This window comes from Lepidochelys kempii, chromosome 13 (assembly GCF_965140265.1).
Source record: "Lepidochelys kempii isolate rLepKem1 chromosome 13, rLepKem1.hap2, whole genome shotgun sequence".
Classification (NCBI taxonomy): domain Eukaryota; kingdom Metazoa; phylum Chordata; order Testudines; family Cheloniidae; genus Lepidochelys; species Lepidochelys kempii.
The window spans coordinates 963943-983453 of NC_133268.1; the positions used below are offsets into that span (position 1 = coordinate 963943).

General features: G+C 57.1%; 1 protein-coding gene across 1 annotated transcript in view; it reads right to left on the reverse strand.

Moving 5' to 3' along the window:
- LOC140897322 (WAP four-disulfide core domain protein 2-like) overlaps positions 1 to 11614 on the reverse strand; it is a 33424-nt gene extending 21810 nt beyond the window's left edge. Inside the window, exon 1 of the mRNA XM_073309800.1 lies at positions 11397 to 11614. Coding sequence (XP_073165901.1) covers positions 11397 to 11490 — 94 coding nt within the window. The 5' untranslated portion in view covers positions 11491 to 11614. The remainder of the gene's footprint in view (positions 1 to 11396) is intronic.
- Between the last annotated feature and the right edge of the window lie 7897 nt (positions 11615 to 19511).

Sequence of the window (19511 nt, forward strand, 5' to 3'; positions counted from 1 at the left end):
CCCAGGTCTGGCTAAAGACACAGATGTCATCAATATATGCCACAGCAAATCTCTCCATCCCCCTCAGTAGCTGGTCCACCACGTACTGGAAGGTGACCGGCGCTCCCTTGAGGCCGAAAGGCAGGGTCAGGAACTCGTAGAGCCCCAGAGGGGTGATAAAGGCAGATTTCAGCCTGGCATCTGCATCCAGCGGCACTTGCCAGTAGCCCTTTGTAAGATCCATGGTGGTAAGGTAGCGAGCTCCTCCCAATTTGTGTAGGAGCTCATCAGGCCTGGGCATGGGGTAGGCATCCGATACAGTGATGGCATTGAAAGATTCCGATAGTTCACACAGAACCGGATCAACCTGCCCTTTTTGGGGACCAGCACCACCAGCAAGGCCCAAGGGCTGGCAGATGGCTGGATCACCCCCAAAGCCAGCATGTCCCTGACCTCTCTTTCCAGGTCCTGAGCAATTTTCCCTGTGACTCGGAAGGGGGAGCATCTTATCGGTGGGTGCGACCCTGTCTGCACCCGGTGGACAGTCAGATTAGTGAGTCCAGGCTGGTTGGAAAACAGCTGTCGGTACGGATGCAGCACCTCCCTGACCTCAGCTTGCTGGGCAGGGGTTAGCTGATCCGAGAGGGGAATTGTTTCCAGGGGGGAACCAGCTCTGGTCCCAGGGAATAGATCTGCTAAAGGGTCATCTCCCTGCTCTTCCCACTGTCCACACACGGCCAACACCGCATTCCCCCTGGCATAATATGGCTTCATCATATTCACATGGTACACCCGGCTGTGGTGCGCCCGGTTCGACAGCTCCACCACATAGTTTACCTCATTGAGCTACTTGACGACCTTGAAAGGGCCCTCCCAGGCGGCCTGTAGTTTGTTCTTTCTCACGGGGATGAGAACCATCACCGGATCCCCGGTGGCGTAGGCACGGGCCCGCGCCGTGCGGTCATACCAGACCTTCTGCTTCTTCTGGGCTCTGGCCAGATTCTCCCTGGCCAGGCCCATGAGTTCAGCAAGTCTCTCTCAGAAGATCAGGACATACTCCACCACTGACTCTCCATCGGGAGTGGCCTTCCCCTCCCACTCGTCTCTCATCAGGTCCAGGGGGCCCCTCACCCTTCTGCCATATAACAGTTCAAATGGCAAGAATCCGGTAGACTCAACCCCTCCCCCATGCCTAGGTAGGAAGGGTCTCGGGATGTCCTCGGCAGCAGTATGACCCCTCCCAGCCGGGTCAGGCCCCAGGGCCCACGCTGCGTCCGCTGGGCGGCTTCCCTCAGGGACAGGGATCAGGTCATCCAAGCGATCCCTCTCTTCCAACTGGGCAATCAGCTGTTCCTTGGTGAACTTCCCGATGTGCAGCCCCCTCTGCCTGCACAGCTCCACCAGGTCGCTCTTAAGGCGTTTAGCGTACATCTCCCTGCTGGCCACTTGCAGGCGTGGGCAGCTTTCCACGGTTTCCAGGGAAAACCCCTTGTGTGCCAGTCCTTCTTGAGGTCACCAACTCTTTGCCAGGGTCGAGCTGCAGACTCCTCCGCCCCTGGGACCGCTCGCTGCAATCCCCCGGGGGACCCTGTTACTGCAAAAGTCCTTCTCTCTGATCACACACTCCCAGGGGTTAACCGCCCCCTGAAACCGTCTCTCTCTGAATCTTCAGCACGCCTGGTCCCCGTCAATCCCCCTTCATTTTACTGTTCCCCAGTCACTTACTGCAGGAAGCGCCGTCCACGGGGTGCAGTAGATCCCACCTCTGCCACCAGTTGGCACAGAGTGTGGGCGAGTCTGGGCCCTGCACCCCTCTTCCTGGGATCCACTGAGACTCTCAGCCAGCCAGTAAAACAGGTTTATTGGACAATAGGAACACAGTCTAAAACAGAGCTTGTGGGTACAACCAGGACCCCTCAGTCAACTCCTTCTGGGGGGCAGGGAGCTTAGACCCCAGCCCTGGGGTTCCCCTGCTTTCCACATCCAGCCCAAAACTGAAACCAAAACCCCTCCAGCAGGTTCTCTCCTGCAGCCTTTGTCCAGTTTCCTGGGCAGAGGTGCTACCTTCCCCATCCTGCCCCCCCCTCCGGCTCAGGTTACAGGCTCTCAGGTATCCCATCCTCAGTGACAGGTTTCAGAGTAACAGAGTAACATCAGTGTTAGTCTGTATTCGCAAAAAGAAAAGGAGTACTTGTGGCACCTTAGAGACTAACCAATTTATTTGAGCATGAGCTTTCGTGAGCTACAGCTCACTTCGAAGTGAGCTGTAGCTCACGAAAGCTCATGCTCAAATAAATTGGTTAGTCTCTAAGGTGCCACAAGTACTCCTTTTCTTTCATCCTCAGTGAAACTCCCCTGCCACTTTCCCAGGTCACCACTCCCCCTCCCTGCTGCATCACACCACCCCGCTCCCTACTGCATCACAACCCCTCAGCTGGGTCCATTTTGGGAGGCAGTGAGCCAGACAAGCATGTCTGCACTTCACTCCTCATCCCCAGCCAGCCCAAACTGACTCCCCTTCCAGCCCCTCCTCCTCTGGGCTTTGTCCCTTTCCCGGGCCAGGACCTCACCAGATTCCTTTGTTCTCCAACCCTTTAGCTCTCACCTTGCAGGGGGGAAGGGCCAGGCCATCAGTTGCGAGGAGACAGAGTGTCGGCCATTTATGTACGCTGGCCCTTTGCTCTGCAACAATTACACCCCCTTATCCCACCACCTAGAGACTTAAGAAATGCCTTGGGGAAACTGGGGCACCCTTACAGTATTCAGACGAAACATTCAGAACAGTCCCACTTCGTCCATCTGTCCCCCCTTCGAGACCAAACTTAGCGGGGTCACTTTAGCTGGTGACCTGGGGAAGTTCGAAGCCACCAACGTTCCCATGGATGCCCCAGCATCTCTCCCATTCCTTGGTGGGAGTTACACCAGGCCCTTCCAGTTTTACGCCCTTCCTTGGGTTGGGTGTGCTTGATGGCACTTGCTGGCGGCATGTGGGAAGGTTTATGCGGCCCGGGCCCTTTTTCCACCCCAAAACCCCTGGGGTTCAAACTGGGATCAGGTCTTCTCCTAGCGCTCCAGTCTGGAGCCAACTAGGGAGGGAGCTTTTCTTGACCTGCTGCTCACAAACCGGGAAGAATTAGTAGGGGAAGCAAAAGTGGATGGGAATCTGGGAGGCAGTGACCATGAGTTGGTTGAGTTCAGGATCCTGACACAGGGAAGAAAGGTAAGCAGCAGGATACGGACCCTGGACTTCAGGAAAGCAGACTTCGACTCCCTCAGGGAACGGATGGGTAGGATCCCCTGGGGGACTAACATGAAGGGGAAAGAAGTCCAGGAGAGCTGGCTGTATTTCAAGGAATCCCTGTTGAGGTTACAGGGACAAACCATCCAGATGTGTCGAAAGAATAGTAAATATGGCAGGCGACCAGCTTGGCTTAAAGGTGAAATCCTAGCGGATCTTAAGCATAAAAAAGAAGCTTACAAGAAGTGGAAGGTTGGACATATGACCAGGGAAGAGTATAAAAATATTGCTCGGGCATGTAGGAATGAAATTAGAAGGGCCAAATCGCACCTGGAGCTGCAGCTAGCGAGAGATGTCAAGAGTAACAAGAAAGGTTTCTTCAGGTATGTTGGCAACAAGAAGAAAGCCAAGGAAAGTGTGGGCCCCTTAATGAATGAGGGAGGCAACCTAGTGACAGAGGATGTGGAAAAAGCTAATGTACTCAATGCTTTTTTTGCCTCTGTTTTCACTAACAAGGTCAGCTCCCAGACTGCTGCGCTGGGCATCACAACATGGGGAATAGATGGCCAGCCCTCTGTGGAGAAAGAGGTGGTTAGGGACTATTTAGAAAAGCTGGATGTGCACAAGTCCATGGGGCTGGACGAGTTGCATCCGAGAGTGCTGAAGGAATTGGCGGCTGTGATTGCAGAGCCATTGGCCTTTATCTTTGAAAACTCGTGGCGAACGGGGGAAGTCCCGGATGACTGGAAAAAAGCTAATGTAGTGCCAATCTTTAAAAAGGGAAGAAGGAGGATCCTGGGAACTACAGGCCAGTCAGCCTCACTTCAATCCCCGGAAAAATCATGGAGCAGGTCTTCAAGGAATCAATCCTGAAGCACTTACATGAGAGGAAAGTGATCAGGAACAGTCAGCATGGATTCACCAAGGGAAGGTCATGCCTGACTAATCTAATTGCCTTCTATGATGAGATTACTGGTTCTGTGGATGAAGGGAAAGCAGTGGATGTGTTGTTTCTTGACTTTAGCAAAGCTTTTGACACGGTCTCCCACAGTATTCTTGTCAGCAAGTTAAGGAAGTATGGGCTGGATGAATGCACTATCAGGTGGGTAGAAAGTTGGCTAGATTGTCGGGCTCAACGGGTAGTGATCAATGGCTCCATGTCTAGTTGGCAGCCGGTGTCAAGTGGAGTGCCCCAGGGGTCGGTCCTGGGTCCGGTTTTGTTCAATATCTCCATAAATGATCTGGAGGATGGTGTGGATTGCACTCTCAGCAAATTTGCGGATGATACTAAACTGGGAGGAGTGGTAGACATGCTGGAGGGCAGGGATAGGATACAGAGGGACCTAGACAAATTGGAGGATTGGGCCAAAAGAAATCTGATGAGGTTCAATAAGGATAAGTGCAGGGTCCTGCACTTAGGACGGAAGATCCCAATGCACAGCTACAGACTAGGGACCGAATGGCTAGGCAGCAGTTCTGCGGAAAAGGACCTAGGGGTGACAGTGGACGAGAAGCTGGATATGAGTCAGCAGTGTGCCCTTGTTGCCAAGAAGGCCAATGGCATTTTGGGATGTATAAGTAGGGGCAGAGCGAGCAGATCGAGGGACGTGATCGTCCCCCTCTATTCGACATTGGTGAGGCCTCATCTGGAGTACTGTGTCCAGTTTTGGGCCCCACACTACAAGAAGGATGTGGATAAATTGGAAAGAGTCCAGCGAAGGGCAACAAAAATGATTAGGGGTCTGGAACACATGACTTATGAGGAGAGGCTGAGGGAACTGGGATTGTTTAGTCTGCAGAAGAGAAGAATGAGGGGGGATTTGATAGCTGCTTTCAACTACCTGAGAGGTGGTTCCAGAGAGGATGGTTCTAGACTGTTCTCAGTGGTGGAAGAGGACAGGACAAGGAGTAATGGTCTCAAGTTGCAGTGGGGGAGGTTTAGGTTGGATATTAGGAAAAACTTTTTCACTAGGAGGGTGGTGAAACACTGGAATGTGTTGCCTAGGGAGGTGGTGGAATCTCCTTCCTTAGAAGTTTTTAAGGTCAGGCTTGACAAAGCCCTGGCTGGGATGATTTAATTGGGGATGGGTCCTGCTTTTGAGCAGGGGGTTGGACTAGATGACCTCCTGAGGTCCCTTCCAACCCTGATATTCTATGATTCTATGATTCTATGGAGGGCTGTGATTTGGGCTGTGTTGATTAAGAGCCCCCATCTTGACCTTAGCCGCCCTCTGACCAGGTGTCTCTGTCTCCCACTGCTCGGCATCATCCCCTTTCATTGGATGCAGCCACGTCGGGGCAGAGGGGTCAGGATACACTGCAAAGTGCCGCCCCAATAGATTCGGCTGCAGCTTTTTAAGGGCCTGCCCCATGGCCAGGCATTTCTTCTTTATGGCCACGTAGTTCTGCTCCCGGGCAGCAGCTTCTTGCTTGGGCACCCAATGGGGTGTCTCCCCCCCCTTCGCATCAACCGGCATCAGCACCGTGCCCAGCCCTGCGTCTGAGGCGTCGGTGACACTGAAAAGGGCTTGGCACTGTCCAGGTTTACCAGATTTACCAGGCCCTGATTAGAGCCTCCTTCACCGCAGAGAGCCCTCTGGCACTGCTCAGTCCAGACCAGCTTGCCTGGCTTCTCCTTCTTACATAGCTCAGTGATGGGAGTAGCTATGAGCTAAAGTGGGGGATAGTCCCAGTCATACCCCGCCATCCAGATAAAGGTCTGGACCTGTTTCTTGGTCTGGACAACAGGCCAATTTCTGACCCTCTTCACCAGCCCGTTGGACTGAGGATGATATGCAGAGGTCCAAGGCCAGACCCCACATTTCTCCCACAAGCCTCGGAATCGGACTGACATGAAATTTGACCCCTGGTCTGTAAGGACCTTGCTGGGGACCCCCTCTCTGCTGAAGATGGTCAGCAGCGTGTCTGCCTCGGCGGAGGGCAGATCCCCCACCCCTAGGTAGCGGTTGGCAAAATCCATCACCACCAGGATGCATTTCTTCCCTGACCCGGCCGCCTTGCTGAGGGGCCCCACTATGTCCAGAGCCCCCTTCCCTGCCGTGGGATCAGTTCCCAGCAGCACCTCTGGACCAGCAAACCTGGTTGGCAGCCGTCCTGCCCTGCCTGTGGGTCCCCCCTTCAGCTGGGGTCTCAGCTCCCCCCGTACTCAGCGCTGCCCTTGCTGTCCCCGTGGGGGTAGGCAGCGAGCTCTCTGCTCTCCTCACAGCATCAGAGCCAGCGGGAGCCCCCTCTCCGGTGTGCAGGGGGTTGGGGAGCATCTCTCTGTCTCACCCAGCCCCAGGGGTCTGGTTACAGGCAGGCAGGTAGCCTGAGCTGAGCAGCTCCTTCCCCCTGCCAGCCAGGTCATCTGCATTCTCACTGACCATTTCCCTCTCCGCCGATTGGTTCCCCTGGGTTCAAATTCAAACCCTTGGCTGTTACTGGAGCTGGGCCTGGATCCTGTCCCAAAGAGACACAGTCACCCCACAACAGGGTCTCACAGCTGATATCCTGGAGAACCCCAACAACCAGCCAGCCCCACCCCTCCTGGGTCAGCACAGGGATCTGGGCCATAGGCAGGGCGAGGGGCTTCGTCCCTGGGACCCTCACCCAGCTCACACAGCCCCTCAGCCTCTGAGGCTGCACCACACGGGGCCAGACAACAGTTCTCTCTGTCCCAGGATCTCGCCACCCCAGGAATGTCTCCCCATTGACCATCACCTTCCGCTCCCACTGGAGGTCTGAGGGGCCTGCCCCAGGAAAGTCCACACAGACATATAGGTTGGGGTCAGGAGTGGGAGCCTGTCCCCCTCCCCACCCACCAGGCTGACGGAGTCTATGGCCTTGGGACCCAGCAAGGGAGCTAGACACGGGGGCTTTTCCGCAGGGTCCCCCTGGTTCAAATCTCCAGCCTGCTCAAAGGCAGTGGGGTGGCATCCACATCCCGCCCCTCCTTAACCAGGGGCAGCAATTTAGTCTCGAGGTTCCCTGCGGAACTGGCCCCCCAGGGTCTATCCCCACTCACCCCTGGGGGGTCCCCTAGGCCTCTCCGCTCCCCCACCGCCAGTTCATGCTGCTGCTGCTTCTGCAGCTCTTTCTCGGGCTCTCACTGTCTCCCACAGTCCTCTCGCTCCTTCGGGCTCAGCTCCAATCCCATCTGTCTCCGATCCCCCGATGGGGAACCCGATCGTGAAGATCCTCGTCTGGTCGGGGACAGGAGTTTTGGGGGTGCCTGGCTCCCACTCCAGCTGCTCCCAGATCCTGCTATAGCCCCATTAGGGTCAGGAATCTGTTCCTTGGAGCGGTTATCCTCCTCCAGCTGCACGATTAACTGTGCTTTGGTGAACTTTCCAATGCTCAACCCACCCTCTCTTTCTGCACAGGGTTACAGTGTCCTTCTTAAGGAGACGGTGACAGGCCATCACTCCGCTCTTCCCAAGTTGTTGTGGACTCACAGGCCTGTGTGCTCTCAGCTCCCCACGGTTTCCAGGGAGAACCCCTAGTTCTCGAGGTCACCCCGTCTTCGCCAGGGTCGAGCTGCAGACTCCTCCGCCCCTGGGACCACTCACTGCAATCCCCAGGGGAACCCTGTTACTGCAAAAGTCCTTCTCTCTCCCAGGGCCAAGCCGCAGGCTCCTCCGCCCCTGAGACTGCTCACCACAGTCCCCAGGGGGATCCCATTACTGCACAGTCCTCGCTGGTCACACACTCCCAGGGGTTAACCGCCCCCCGAAAATGCTCCTCTCTGAGCCTTCAGCACGCCTGGTCCTCGTCAATCCTCCTTTGTTTTACTGCTCCCCAGACACTTATTGCAGGAATCGCCGTCCACAGGGTGCAGTACATGCCACCGCTGCCACCACTTGTCACGGAGTCCCCGGGCGATGCTCTGCAACTGCTCCCTACGAAACCAAGCAGGACTCGGATGAGGTCTCCTCTCTGGGAGCAGACTGTCTGCAGGGCAAGAAGCTCACACGGCTTCTGCCTTCCTGGTCTGACCTCGAAGCATTCAGCATTCTCTGCCCCGCCGTACGCTTCCCGCAGCGAGTCTGCCCAGGTGGGCTCCTTGGGAAGCCAGAGGGTCCTGCACCCCAACTCCGCAGTCAGACGTGACTCTCAGCCAGCCAGTAAAACAGAGGTTTATTAGATGACAGGAACACAGACTAAAACAGAGCTTGTAGGTACAGAGAACAGGACCCCTCAGCCGGGTCCATTTTGGGGGGCAGTGAGCCAGACAACCGCGTCTGCCCTTCACTCCATGTCCCCAGCCAGCCCCAAACTGAAACTCTCTCCACCCCCTCCTCCTTCTCTGGCTTTGTCCCTTTCCAGGCCAGGAGGTCACCGGATTCCTTTGTTCTCCAACTCTTTAGCTCTCACCTTGCAGGGGGGAAGGCCCAGGCCATCAGTTGCCAGGAAACAGGGTGTCCGCCATTTATGTACCCTGGCCCTTTGCTCTGCAACAATTGTACTCCCTTATCCCACCACCTAGAGACTTAAGAAATGCATAAGGGAAACTGAGGCACCCCTACAGTATTCAGAGGAAACATTAAGAACAGTCCGACTTCGTCACACCTTGTAAGTAAGGTGTACTTTAGTTGTTGGTTCATCTGTTCCGGAGATGTCAGGCAGCGATCACTGTGCTGAAATCAGAGCATGTGTCCAAGGTATCAGGCTGCTAATGGGGATAAGGACTGGGTTGGGGATAGCTGAAACTGCCCAGGGCAGTAAGGGGAGGCACCCCCAGTTAGCAGCTTAGGACCCAGCTGATGACACGCCCTGTGGCCAAAGCAAAGGGGCACCGGGTACGTGCACCTGTTGATGGTTAGCTGGCCTTGGCGGTATGGCAACCCGAAACCACCCTGATCTTTATAACAAGCCATCTGAAGGCCCAAGGTGGCAGGGAGCCCAGAGATGTGCTCCACAGCAGAAGGTAACAGGTAAACCAGATTTCAGAGTAACAGCCGTGTTAGTCTGTATTCGCAAAAAGAAAAGGAGTACTTGTGGCACCTTAGAGACTAACCAATTTATTTGAGCGTCCGATGAAGTGAGCTGTAGCTCACGAAAGCTCATGCTCAAATAAATTGGTTAGTCTCTAAGGTGCCACAAGTCCTCCTTTTCTTTTTAGGTAAACCAGAGTGCAGGCTGGAGCGAGGCCCCTGCGTTCTGTGATCTCTGTGCCGGTAGATGGATTAACGGCCCGCGGGACAGAATGGCTTCACTCTCTAGAGCTGCCCTGTGGCACCGATGGAGAATTGGCTGCACCCAGAGACACCAAATGACCTTTCCATTCTCCTGCCCTGTGAGTTGAAGGGGTCTGTTCCCAGCTGGGAGTGCCATCTCACCCTCACCGGAGTCACTGGCAGGTTTGCACACCGTGACTCCTGGGAGATTAACTGCTAAAAGACCTGTTCTGGTTGGAGCCGCCTCCAGCCAGCCAGAGTGCCCGAGGGGGAATTAACTCACTGGCACCAGCTTGGAGAAAGGAGCCTGCTTGCATGCTTGGATTCGGTCCAGAGTCTCGGCATTTATACCTGGGAGCTGGAAAGAATCTGACTCTCTATCTACGTGTGACGTTTCCCCAGATGCTCATGTTCCGCCCGTGGGGCTGGGGTGTCACTGCAGGACCAGGCTGCTTCCTGGCCAGGATGCCATCTCCTCCTTTGCTCTGTAGCATGAGCAGGGCAAGTGGGGAGGGCAGACCCAGTCCTAGCCCGCATGGTGCTCCCGGTGAGATGTTATCAACTGGGAAAGCACCAGCTCCCATGAGCCCATGCGGGAAGCAGGGGGCTAGCCTGCCCGCTCCTGCCACCGGGGCTCCAGCCAGGGGCTCCCCCCACTGCAGGGCCGTCATGACAACACAGTGAGGTTGTTCGGGCTCTGCAGGCCTGGAGAGGATGGGGCCCATTGCCAGCCCAGCTGTCTTGCCATCCCTGGGGGCACCCCTGGATTTAGGGGGATGGGGCCCTGTAGGCAAGTCTGGTCCCTTGCGAGGAGCAGTGGGGTTAGCTGGTGGAAACCCCCCCTGCAGGGAGAGTGGTAAATGATTACAAGCTGTGGCTTGTCTAATTGCTACTGTTCCCAGGGAGGCGACCCCAGGCGACCTCTCTCCTGTTCCACAGTATTTCTCAGCTGCTCCAGGTTCTCTATCCTGGTCCCCGTTGGAGGGCGCGGAGGGGGGATGCCCTTGGCTTCTTTTGTTTCAGTTTTTGCCCCCATCTCTGGCCCTTTCCTTTTGCTCTCCCAGCAGGGGAGGCTCTGAGATGTGGGGAGAATGGAGGGCCCTGCCCAGAGCCAGATACGCTTCCGGGTGTGGCCTGGCTCGAGCCCGCAGCGCTGAGCCTCACAATGTCTTGCCCCTTTGACAGAAAGGCCAGACCCTAACCCCAGCCCAAGGGAGGTAGGGAAGCACACTTCCTTAGCCCTCCCCCTGAGTGCTGTCCTAGGCAGGAAGGGGCTGCTCACAAACCCCTCCAGCGGGGCCTGGCGGGACCGGAGGCTCGGTCAGTGAAGTCTTGCTGAAGGGCGGGAGAGCTGCTCCCGATGGTAGGGTTTGCGTTCCAAGCTCCCCCGCCTCAGTGCAGCCCTAGGGAGACCCCTGCCACAGCACGGCATTGCCGATGGCTTCCCGCAGGGCTGGCAGGTGGAATCCATGGCTCCGCGCCCCGAGTGCATGGCCAACACTTCCCTCCACCCCACTTGATAGTTCCTGCCCCCTATTCCCTAGCTCAGCCGCGATCACCCGACCTGTCTCCCAGCTGCTCCTGGGGACCCTGGCCCAGCCCCGGGCCAGCTCTGAGCTGGACTCTGTGCTGGGAGCCATAGGACGGGGAAGTGTCAGACTCAGCCCCAGCATCCCCTGGAAGGCGTGAGCTCTGGGCAGGGCAGTGATCTCTGCCTGGAGTCCCAGGCTGGCATGCCCGGCACCCCAGCTCAGCTGCAGCAGGGCCATGCCCCCACACTCAGGATCAATGCACCAGGGTATAGCGCTGCCTTAGACCAGTGCCTACCCACCCACCCCTCCATCTGCTCCCGGTGCCCAGCCCCTGACCTCCTACCCTGAGCTCACCCACGTCCAGCCCCGAGCTCTCAGAGCCAGTCCCTGGCTTCTCTGCCAGGCATACGGGTCCCAGGGGGAGTGGGCTAGGAGAGGGTGCCATGCCTGGCTGCTGCTGTCTGCACTCACCCTGGGGCTGGGGCCTGCGTTGTCCAGCCGTGGGCGGCAGCTCGGTCCAGAGGGCCAGGAGCCCCACAAGGAGGAGGATGGTCCCTGGCTTCATGGTGCCGCTGGTGTGAGTGCCCAGCGCTGAGCCCAGCCAGATTTATACTTGCCGGGGGCCGGCTGGGTCAGCAGGGGGCAGGGCTGGCTCCTGGAGGCCTTTGGGTGCTGAGAAGTGTCCTTTCATTTCACTGTTGGCCAGAGGCCAGTGCTGGCCTGGCCCTGCCCCAGGCAGTGTCATGATCCGAGAAATCATTTACCACGGCACCGTTCCAGCTGGGCCAGGGAGTCTGCGGGGGGGGGTGCAGGGGGGGGGGGCTGGAGTAACCCAGCTCAGTAAAGAAATGTGTGCCCAAGGGCTGGCTGAGACACCCCAGCCCTGGCACTCTGGGAAACGCTGGGTCCCTCTGGGGAGCCTCACTGGCTCCTCCCTGTCCCAAAGAGCTTGCCCCTCACCAGCTTAACATGGGGGCCGGGCAAGAGCAGAGACCCGAGCCAGGCTAGTCAGGGAGCCCAGAGCAGCTCAGCGGGCAGTGCCAGGGACTCGCCAACACACACTCACTCCAGGGGAGAGAAGGACTTTTGCAGTAAGAGGGTTCCCCTGGGGATTGCAGCGAGCGGTCCAAGGGGCAGAGGAGTCTGCAGCTCGACCCTGGCAAAGAGGTGGTGACCTCGAGAAGGGCTGGCACACGAGGGGTTCTCCCTGGAAACCGTGGGGAGCCGAGAGCACACAGGCCTGTGAGTCCACAGCAACTTGGGAAGAGCGGAGTGATGGCCTGTCACCATCTCCTTAAGAAGGACATTGTAACCCTGTGCAGAAAGAGAGGGTTGCGCATTGGAAAGTTCACCAAAGCACAGTTAATCGTGCAGCTGGAGGAGGATGACCGCTCTAAGGAACAGATTCCTGACCCCCAATGGGGCTATAGCAGGATCTGGGAGCAGCTGGAGTGGGAGCCAGGCATCCCCAAGACTCCTGTCCCCAACCAGACAAGGGTCTTCTCGATCGGGTTCCCCATCCGGGGATCGGAGATGGATGGGATTGGAGCTGAGTCCGAGGGAGCGAGAGGACTGTGAGAGACAGCGAGAGCCCGAGAAAGAGCTGCAGAAGCAGCAGCAGCATGAACTGGCGGTGGGGGAGCGGAGAGGCCTAGGGGACCTCCCAGGGGTGAGTGGGGATAGACCCCGGGGGGCCAGTTCCACAGGGAACCTCGAGTCTACATTGCTGCCCCTGGTTGAGGGTGTGTGTGTGTGTGGATGCCACCCCACTGCCTTTGAGCAGGCTGGAGATTTGAACCAGGGGGACCCTGCGGAAAAGCCCCCGTGTCTAGCTCCCTTGCTGGGTCCCAAGGCCATAGACTCCGTCAGCCTGGTGGGTGGGGAGGGGGACAGGCTCCCACTCCTGACCCCAACCTATATGTCTGTGTGGACTTTCCTGGGGTCAGGCCCCTCAGACCTCCAGTGGGAGCGGAAGGTGATAGTCAATGGGGAGACATTCCTGGGGTGGCGAGATCCTGGGACAGAGAGAATTGTTGTTGTCAGGCTGTCACGGAGTCCCTGGGCGATGCTCTGGAACTGCTCCCTACGAAGCCAGGCAGGACTCTGGGGAAGTCGCCTTTCTGTGAGCAGCCTGTCTGGAGGGCACACAGCTCACACAGCTTCCACCTTCCTGGGTCTGACCTCGGAGCATTCAGCCTCCTTTGCCCCTCCGTGCGCTTCCCACAGCGAGTCTGCTCAGGCGGGGCTCCTGGGGAAGCCAGAGGGTCCTGCACCCCAACTTTGCAGTCAGACGTGACTCTCAGCCAGACAGTAAAACAGAAGGTTTATTAGACGACAGGAACATGGTCTAACACAGAGCTTGTAGGTGCAGAGAACGGGACCCCTCAGCTGGGTCCATTTTGGGGAGGGGCAGTGAGCCAGACAACCACTTCTTCCCTTCACTCCATGTCCCCAGCCAGCCTCAAACTGAAGCTCCCCCCACCCCCTCCTCCTCTGGGCTTTGTCCCTTTCCCGGGCCAGGAGGACCCCTGATTCCTTTGTTCTCCAACACTTTAGCTCTCACCTCACAGGGGGGAAGGGCCCAGGCCATCAGTTGCCAGGCCCCTGGTGGTGCAGCTGTGACGAAGTGGGATTGTTCTTAATGTTTCCTCTGAATAGTGTGGGGGTGCCTCAGTTTCCCCTATGCAGTTCTTAAGTGTCTAGGGGGTGGGGTAAGGGTGTATGATCATTGCAGAGTATCTAGAAGTATCTCACCCTGCAAGGTGAGAGCTAAAGGGTTGGAGAAGAACAACCCTGAGCAGACTCGCTGTGGGAAGCGCAGAAAGGGGCAGAGGAGGCTGAATGCTCCGAGGTCAGACCCAGGAAGGTGGAAGCCGTGTGAACTGTGGGTCCTGAAGACAGGCTGCTCACTTCCCCAGAGTCCTGACCGGCTTCATGGGGAGCAGATCCAGAGCATCGCCCGGGGACTCTGTGACAGCAGCCTCAGAAGCTGAGGGGCTGTGTGAGCTGGGTGAAGGTCCCAAGGACGAAGCCCCTCGCCCTGCCTATGGCCCAGATCCCTGTGCTGACCCAGGAGGGGTGGGGCTGGCTGGTTGTTGGGGTTCTCCAGGATATCAGCTGTGAGACCCTGTTGTGGGGTGACTGTGTCTCTTTGGGACAGGATCCAGGCCCTGCTCCTGTAACAGCCAAGGGTTTGAATTTGAATCCAGGGAACCAATCGGCGGAGAGGGAAATGGTCAGTGAAAATGTAGATGACCTGGCTGGCAGGGGGGAGGAGCTGCTCAGCTCAGGCTACCTTCCTGCCTGTAACCAGACCCCTGGGGCTGGGTAGGACAGAGAGATGCTCCCCACCCCCTTGCACACCAGAGAGGGGGCTCATGCTGGCTCTGATGCAGTGATGAAAGCAGGGAGCTCGCTGCCTACCCCCACTGGGACAGCAAGGGCAGCGCTGAGCATGGGGGGAGCTGAGACCCCAGCTGAGTGGGGGGAGACACAGGCAGGGCAGGGGATCTGTGGGGAGTGGCAAGGTGCTTGGTAAAGAAAGACTGGATAAGCCTAGGCAGCCTTGTGAGCTGATGGTTGTGTCTAGTCAGCAGGGCGGGAAGGAGAGGAGAGTGGAAGAGGAGTGTCCCTGGACCTTACCTGTTAGCTGGGTGGAGAATTGGGACAGGGAAGGAAACATGCCTGTGTCTGTCAGGGGTATTGAGTTGCCTATGGAGGGAGCTACCCCGGTCTCCAAGCAGTTGTCTGTGAACAGCCTTGTGTGCTGGGACAAGGGGAGAGAGGTCCCAAGCTGTGTGTCTGGGAAAGGAGAAAGTGTGTCCGGCTCTTCTTTGTCTGTGGAGCAGACAGAAGGGACCTTTCAGCCTGTGATGGTTGAGGGTCGTGTAGTTGACTCAGAGTTGGTTCAGGATTCAGCTAAAGCCCAGGAGGGGAAGGGTCCTAAGTTTGTGTCTGCTTGGGAGAATGGCCCTGTAACTAGGTCTCATCCAGTTAGTGTCTATGTAAAATCCCAGAGCCCAGACAATTCTGGTGCTTGCATTTTGCCTGTTGCTAGTGTGTTGTTGGAAAGGGTGTCGCAACTCTGTCTAATCAGGGTGAGATCCTAGCCAGGGCACAAGGAGAGCAGGAAGGTGATTTGATTGTGTTACCTACGGAGGGTGTGGAAACCTGTCGCAAGAAGGAAAAGATTCCTGAACTTGTGTGTGGCAAAGGGAAGGAGAATGCTTCTAACCTTTTATCTAGGAAGTCTGTAAGTTTGCTCGAAAGGGGATTGTGTAGGAATCCGCTGGATGGGCCAGAGGTGATTCTGGATGTGAGGGAGACCCAGAAAGAGTCTGTTGTTGCTCAGGACAGTGTTCCTCTAGAGCAAGCCCTAGGTGAAGAGGGTAAGGGCAGAATTTCTGTGAGGGGTGAATTGTTGCATAGAAAAGCCCTAGGGAAAGGAATCCTCATGGAGTCTTTGCAAGCAGTTTACTGCAACTGAAGGGTGTGAAAGTGATTTAATCAGGAAAGTTTCAGTTCCTAACAGCCAGAAATTTTCCGTTGTGAATGGATCCACTGACTTTCCTGTTGAAGGATCCAGTGTGGATAGCGTTGAGAAGGTCTCAGATGGAGTGAAAGCTTTTCAGAAAGTTAAACAGTCCGATAACCAAGTCGCTGTGTTTGGCCAGCTTGTTGGGGAGACAAGGTTGTTGAGAAAGGGGTGTCTCCATGTTAGTTCTGTAAGTGAACAGTATGTGACCCAGGTCAAGATGGGGGCTTTTAACCAAGAGAGCCTGAATTGCAGGCCTCCAGACTGGAGCGCTGGGAGAAGACCCAATCCCAGTTTGACCCCCGGGGGTTTCGGGGTGGCAAAAGGGCACGGGCCGCATAAACCTTCCCACATGCGGCATGGGAGTGCTATCAACCACCCCTGACCTAAGGGAGGGCGTGAAACTGGAAGGGCCTTGTGTAACTCCCACCAAGGAATGGGAGAGATGCTGGGACATCCATGGGAACGTTGGTGGCTTCGAACTTCCCCAGGTCACGGGCTAAAGTGACCCCACTCAGTTTGGTCACGAAGCAGGGAGAGATGTGATGAAGTGGGACTGTTCTTAATGTTTCCTCTGAATAGTGTGGGAGTGCCTCAGTTTCCCCTATGCAGTTCTTAAGTGTCTAGGTGGTGGGGTAAAGGTGTATGATCATTGCAGAGTCCTAGAGGGCAGGTGTGTGCAGGGGTCTGGACACAGAGAATGGCCGACACCCTTTTTCCTGGCAACTGATGGCCTGGGCCCTTCCCCCCTGCAAGGTGAGAGCTAAAGGGTTGGAGAACAAAGGAATCCGGTGACCTCCTGGCCCGGGGAAAGGGACAAAGCCAAGAGGAGCGGGGGCTGGAGAGAGTTTCAGTTTGGGGCTGGCTGGGACATGGAGTGAAGTGGAGAAGTGGTTGTCTGGCTCACTGCCCCCCAAAATGGACCCAGCTGAGGGGTCCTGTTCTCTGCACCTACAAGCTCTGTTTTAGACCATGTTCCTGTCGTCTAATAAACCTTCTGTTTTATTGGCTGGCTGAGAGTCACATCTGACTGCGAAGTTGGGGGGCAGGACCCTCTGGCTTCCCCAGGAGCCCCGCCTGAGCGGACTCGCTGTGGGAAGCGCACGGAGGGGCAGAGGATGCTGAATGCTCTGAGCCCAGGAAGGTGGAAGCTGGGTGAGCTGTGTGCCCTCCAGACAGGCTGCTCACAGAAAGGAGACTTTCCCAGAGTCCTGCCTGGCTTCATAGGGCACAGTTCCAGAGCATCGCCCGGGGACTCCGTGACAAGAGGTTGCTTCAGCTCAGGTGGCAGGGGGCTGTGCTTGGGGAGCAGGAGGCTGGCGTTCTCGCCCTCCCACGGTGGAGCTCGGTGAGACAGTGTGACATGGCAGCCACGCTGCCCCATTCACCACCCGCCCAGGAAAGAGCCATGAGCATGACGCTCTTGCACCTGCTAGCTTTAAAGGCATCCGTGTCAATCCCTCTCCCCCAGGAGCATCAGCCTGGGTTTGCTGGAGGGTGAGGGGCACTCAGCGTCCGTGGCCAATCGTGCCTGGGCCTTTCTGCTCCAACTGCCAGCAGGGGGCAAATCAGTGCCGGGATGGGGCTGTGTTCTATCAGGTTGGTTCATGTGGGCCACCGGGCCGGATCAGCACCCTCCCCGAGCTGGAGTAGCGCACATAGCAGCTGTGTGGTTCAGTTCGATTCCACTTTGGAGTCCTTTTTGCCCAGTCTGAGCTGGCTGGAGCCTCTCCGGGAGAGTTTAGGGAGGCCCTGTGGTATCTCAGCAGTTCCCCGCGGGGCCAATCGTCCCCCAGGATCTGGAGCTACAGCCAGCTTCAGATAGTCCAGGTCACATAAGTTCCCCTGGAGAATCATCACCCACTGTCCTAGGCTTTTGATCTCTCTGATCCTCTCTGGAAACTGTCTGTCCCGGCATAGGCGTTAACCGGCCCTTCCAGGCCTTTGAAGTGCTGTCCCATGCCTGGGGGTTTGGAATCAAGGAACAAGAGCTTCTCCATCAAAGCACCATGCCGTCTGCTCCCCAGCTAGGGGGGCACCATCTCGGTGTGCCCATGCGCACGTGGCGAAGGGCAAAGCTAGATGTGGCCCCTTGTGTCCCACGGAGCAGGATGCGGCTTCTGGCCGCCTGGCCGGCTCATTTCTCCCTGCAGCGGAGATGCTCGGCTCAGCTTTGCTGAGGGCTTTGGGGGCAGCGTGGTCACCCATCTCGGGAGGCAGGGAACGACCTCGGGCTGGGGGGCACTTCGGAGCCCATGGCTGATGGGACGTTTGTCGCTGACTCCAGCTGGGCCTGAATTTGGCTCCTCCGCCATGTGTGTTGAGGATGACCGCCCCTCCAGACCCTCCGGGGTCTGGAACACATGACTTATGAGGAGAGGCTGAGGGAACTGGGATTGTTTAGCCTGCAGAAGAGAAGAATGAGGGGGGATTTGATAGCTGCTTTCAACTACCTGAAAGGGGGTTCCAAAGAGGATGGCTCTAGACTGTTCTCAGTGGTAGCAGATGACAGAACGAGGAGTAATGGTCTCAAGTTGCAGTGGGGGAGGTTTAGATTGGATATTAGGAAAAACTTTTTCACTAAGAGGGTGGTGAAACACTGGAATGCGTTACCTAGGGAGGTGGTAGAATCTCCTTCCTTAGAGGTTTTTAAGGTCAGGCTTGACAAAGCCCTGGCTGGGATGATTTAACTGGGAATTGGTCCTGCTTCGAGCAGGGGGTTGGACTAGATGACCTTCTGGGGTCCCTTCCAACCCTGATATTCTATGATTCTATGATTCTATTCCTTGTCCTGCAGCCACCAGCAGCACAGCGGACATGCTTTAGCAGCGCTCACGGTGCCTTGTGCTTTCTGGGACATCTTGAACTCTGTCTGTCGGTCTGACCACTGCGCTCAGCTCCCATTCTGCAGACACGAATGCACGTGCTGCCTGGTGCACCCGGGAGCAGTCCCACAGGCGTCACCACCCCAGAACATCTGTCCTGGCCAACCTCTGGCTGTGTCATTAGAGCCACAAAGTGGCAGCTGTTTATCGAGGGGAATAAAGCTGCTGATGGAAGTGGGATGCAGCAGGAGCTAGACTCATCATCCACCAGTCGCTGGAGTGAAACCAGCCTCTGCGAGGTGCTGGTCCGGTACTGTGGCGATGGGAGAGGTGTGAAATTTCGGGGCGATAGCAAGGATGTTAGCCCGTGTGCTGAACGGGAGGGTCTCTCTGGATAACCCCAAGCACGGCACGGGCACAGGCTTCCCTTGCAATACAAACCTCAGCCGAGGCAAGTGACTTTTTGATGAGTCTGAGGTGACAGGCTCCCATCTGCCTCCCTGCCCAGGGCAGGCTGTCTTCACATGTCAGCCAGCAAACATGCTTCTCTCTAGCATCACGGCCAGCCCAGAGCACCGGGGCCATTAAACCGAGAAGACAATAATCGTAACACCCAACGGGCAGGGCGGGCCCCCAGTAAAGCAGCCACGTGTACATTGTCTGTGACGCAGCCGGATGAGCATTTCTCCCCCACCCCTGCACGGCTGTCGCACAGCGAGCAGGGTAGGGCGAAGGGCCGGGAGAGGCTGCGCCAGGCTGGCCTTGTGCTGGGTGTTGCCCGGGCGGGCGCAGGCGGCTGCAGGCTGTGAATCCGGAACACGGGAGTGATGCTCCTCTCCCGTCTCTAGCCTGGCTCAGCCACACTGTCAGCGAGCAGGGTCTGCGAGGGGTCGTCATGCGAAGCCAGGCGCCCCGGCAGATTCCCTCTGGGTCCCCATGCAGCAGTCACGCGGGGGAAGCTCCCTGAAAGGCCCAAGCGGCTGTAGGAAAAGCAGCACCAGAGTCTTCCAGCCAGTAATTGGGAGCATCAGAGATGGGGCACCTCCCGCTGGCAGCGAGGGCTCAGCCCGCGGGGAGCTGGGCCGCAGAGGGCAATGCTGCAGCCTTCCAGGATCTGCGTGCTAGCTCCAGAGGAGGGCTGGCAGGACCCGCATCTCGGGCGGAAGGAGGGGCCATCAGGGAGCTCAGCTGGGCAGGGCCCAAGCACCTCCAGGCAGAGGGATTTTG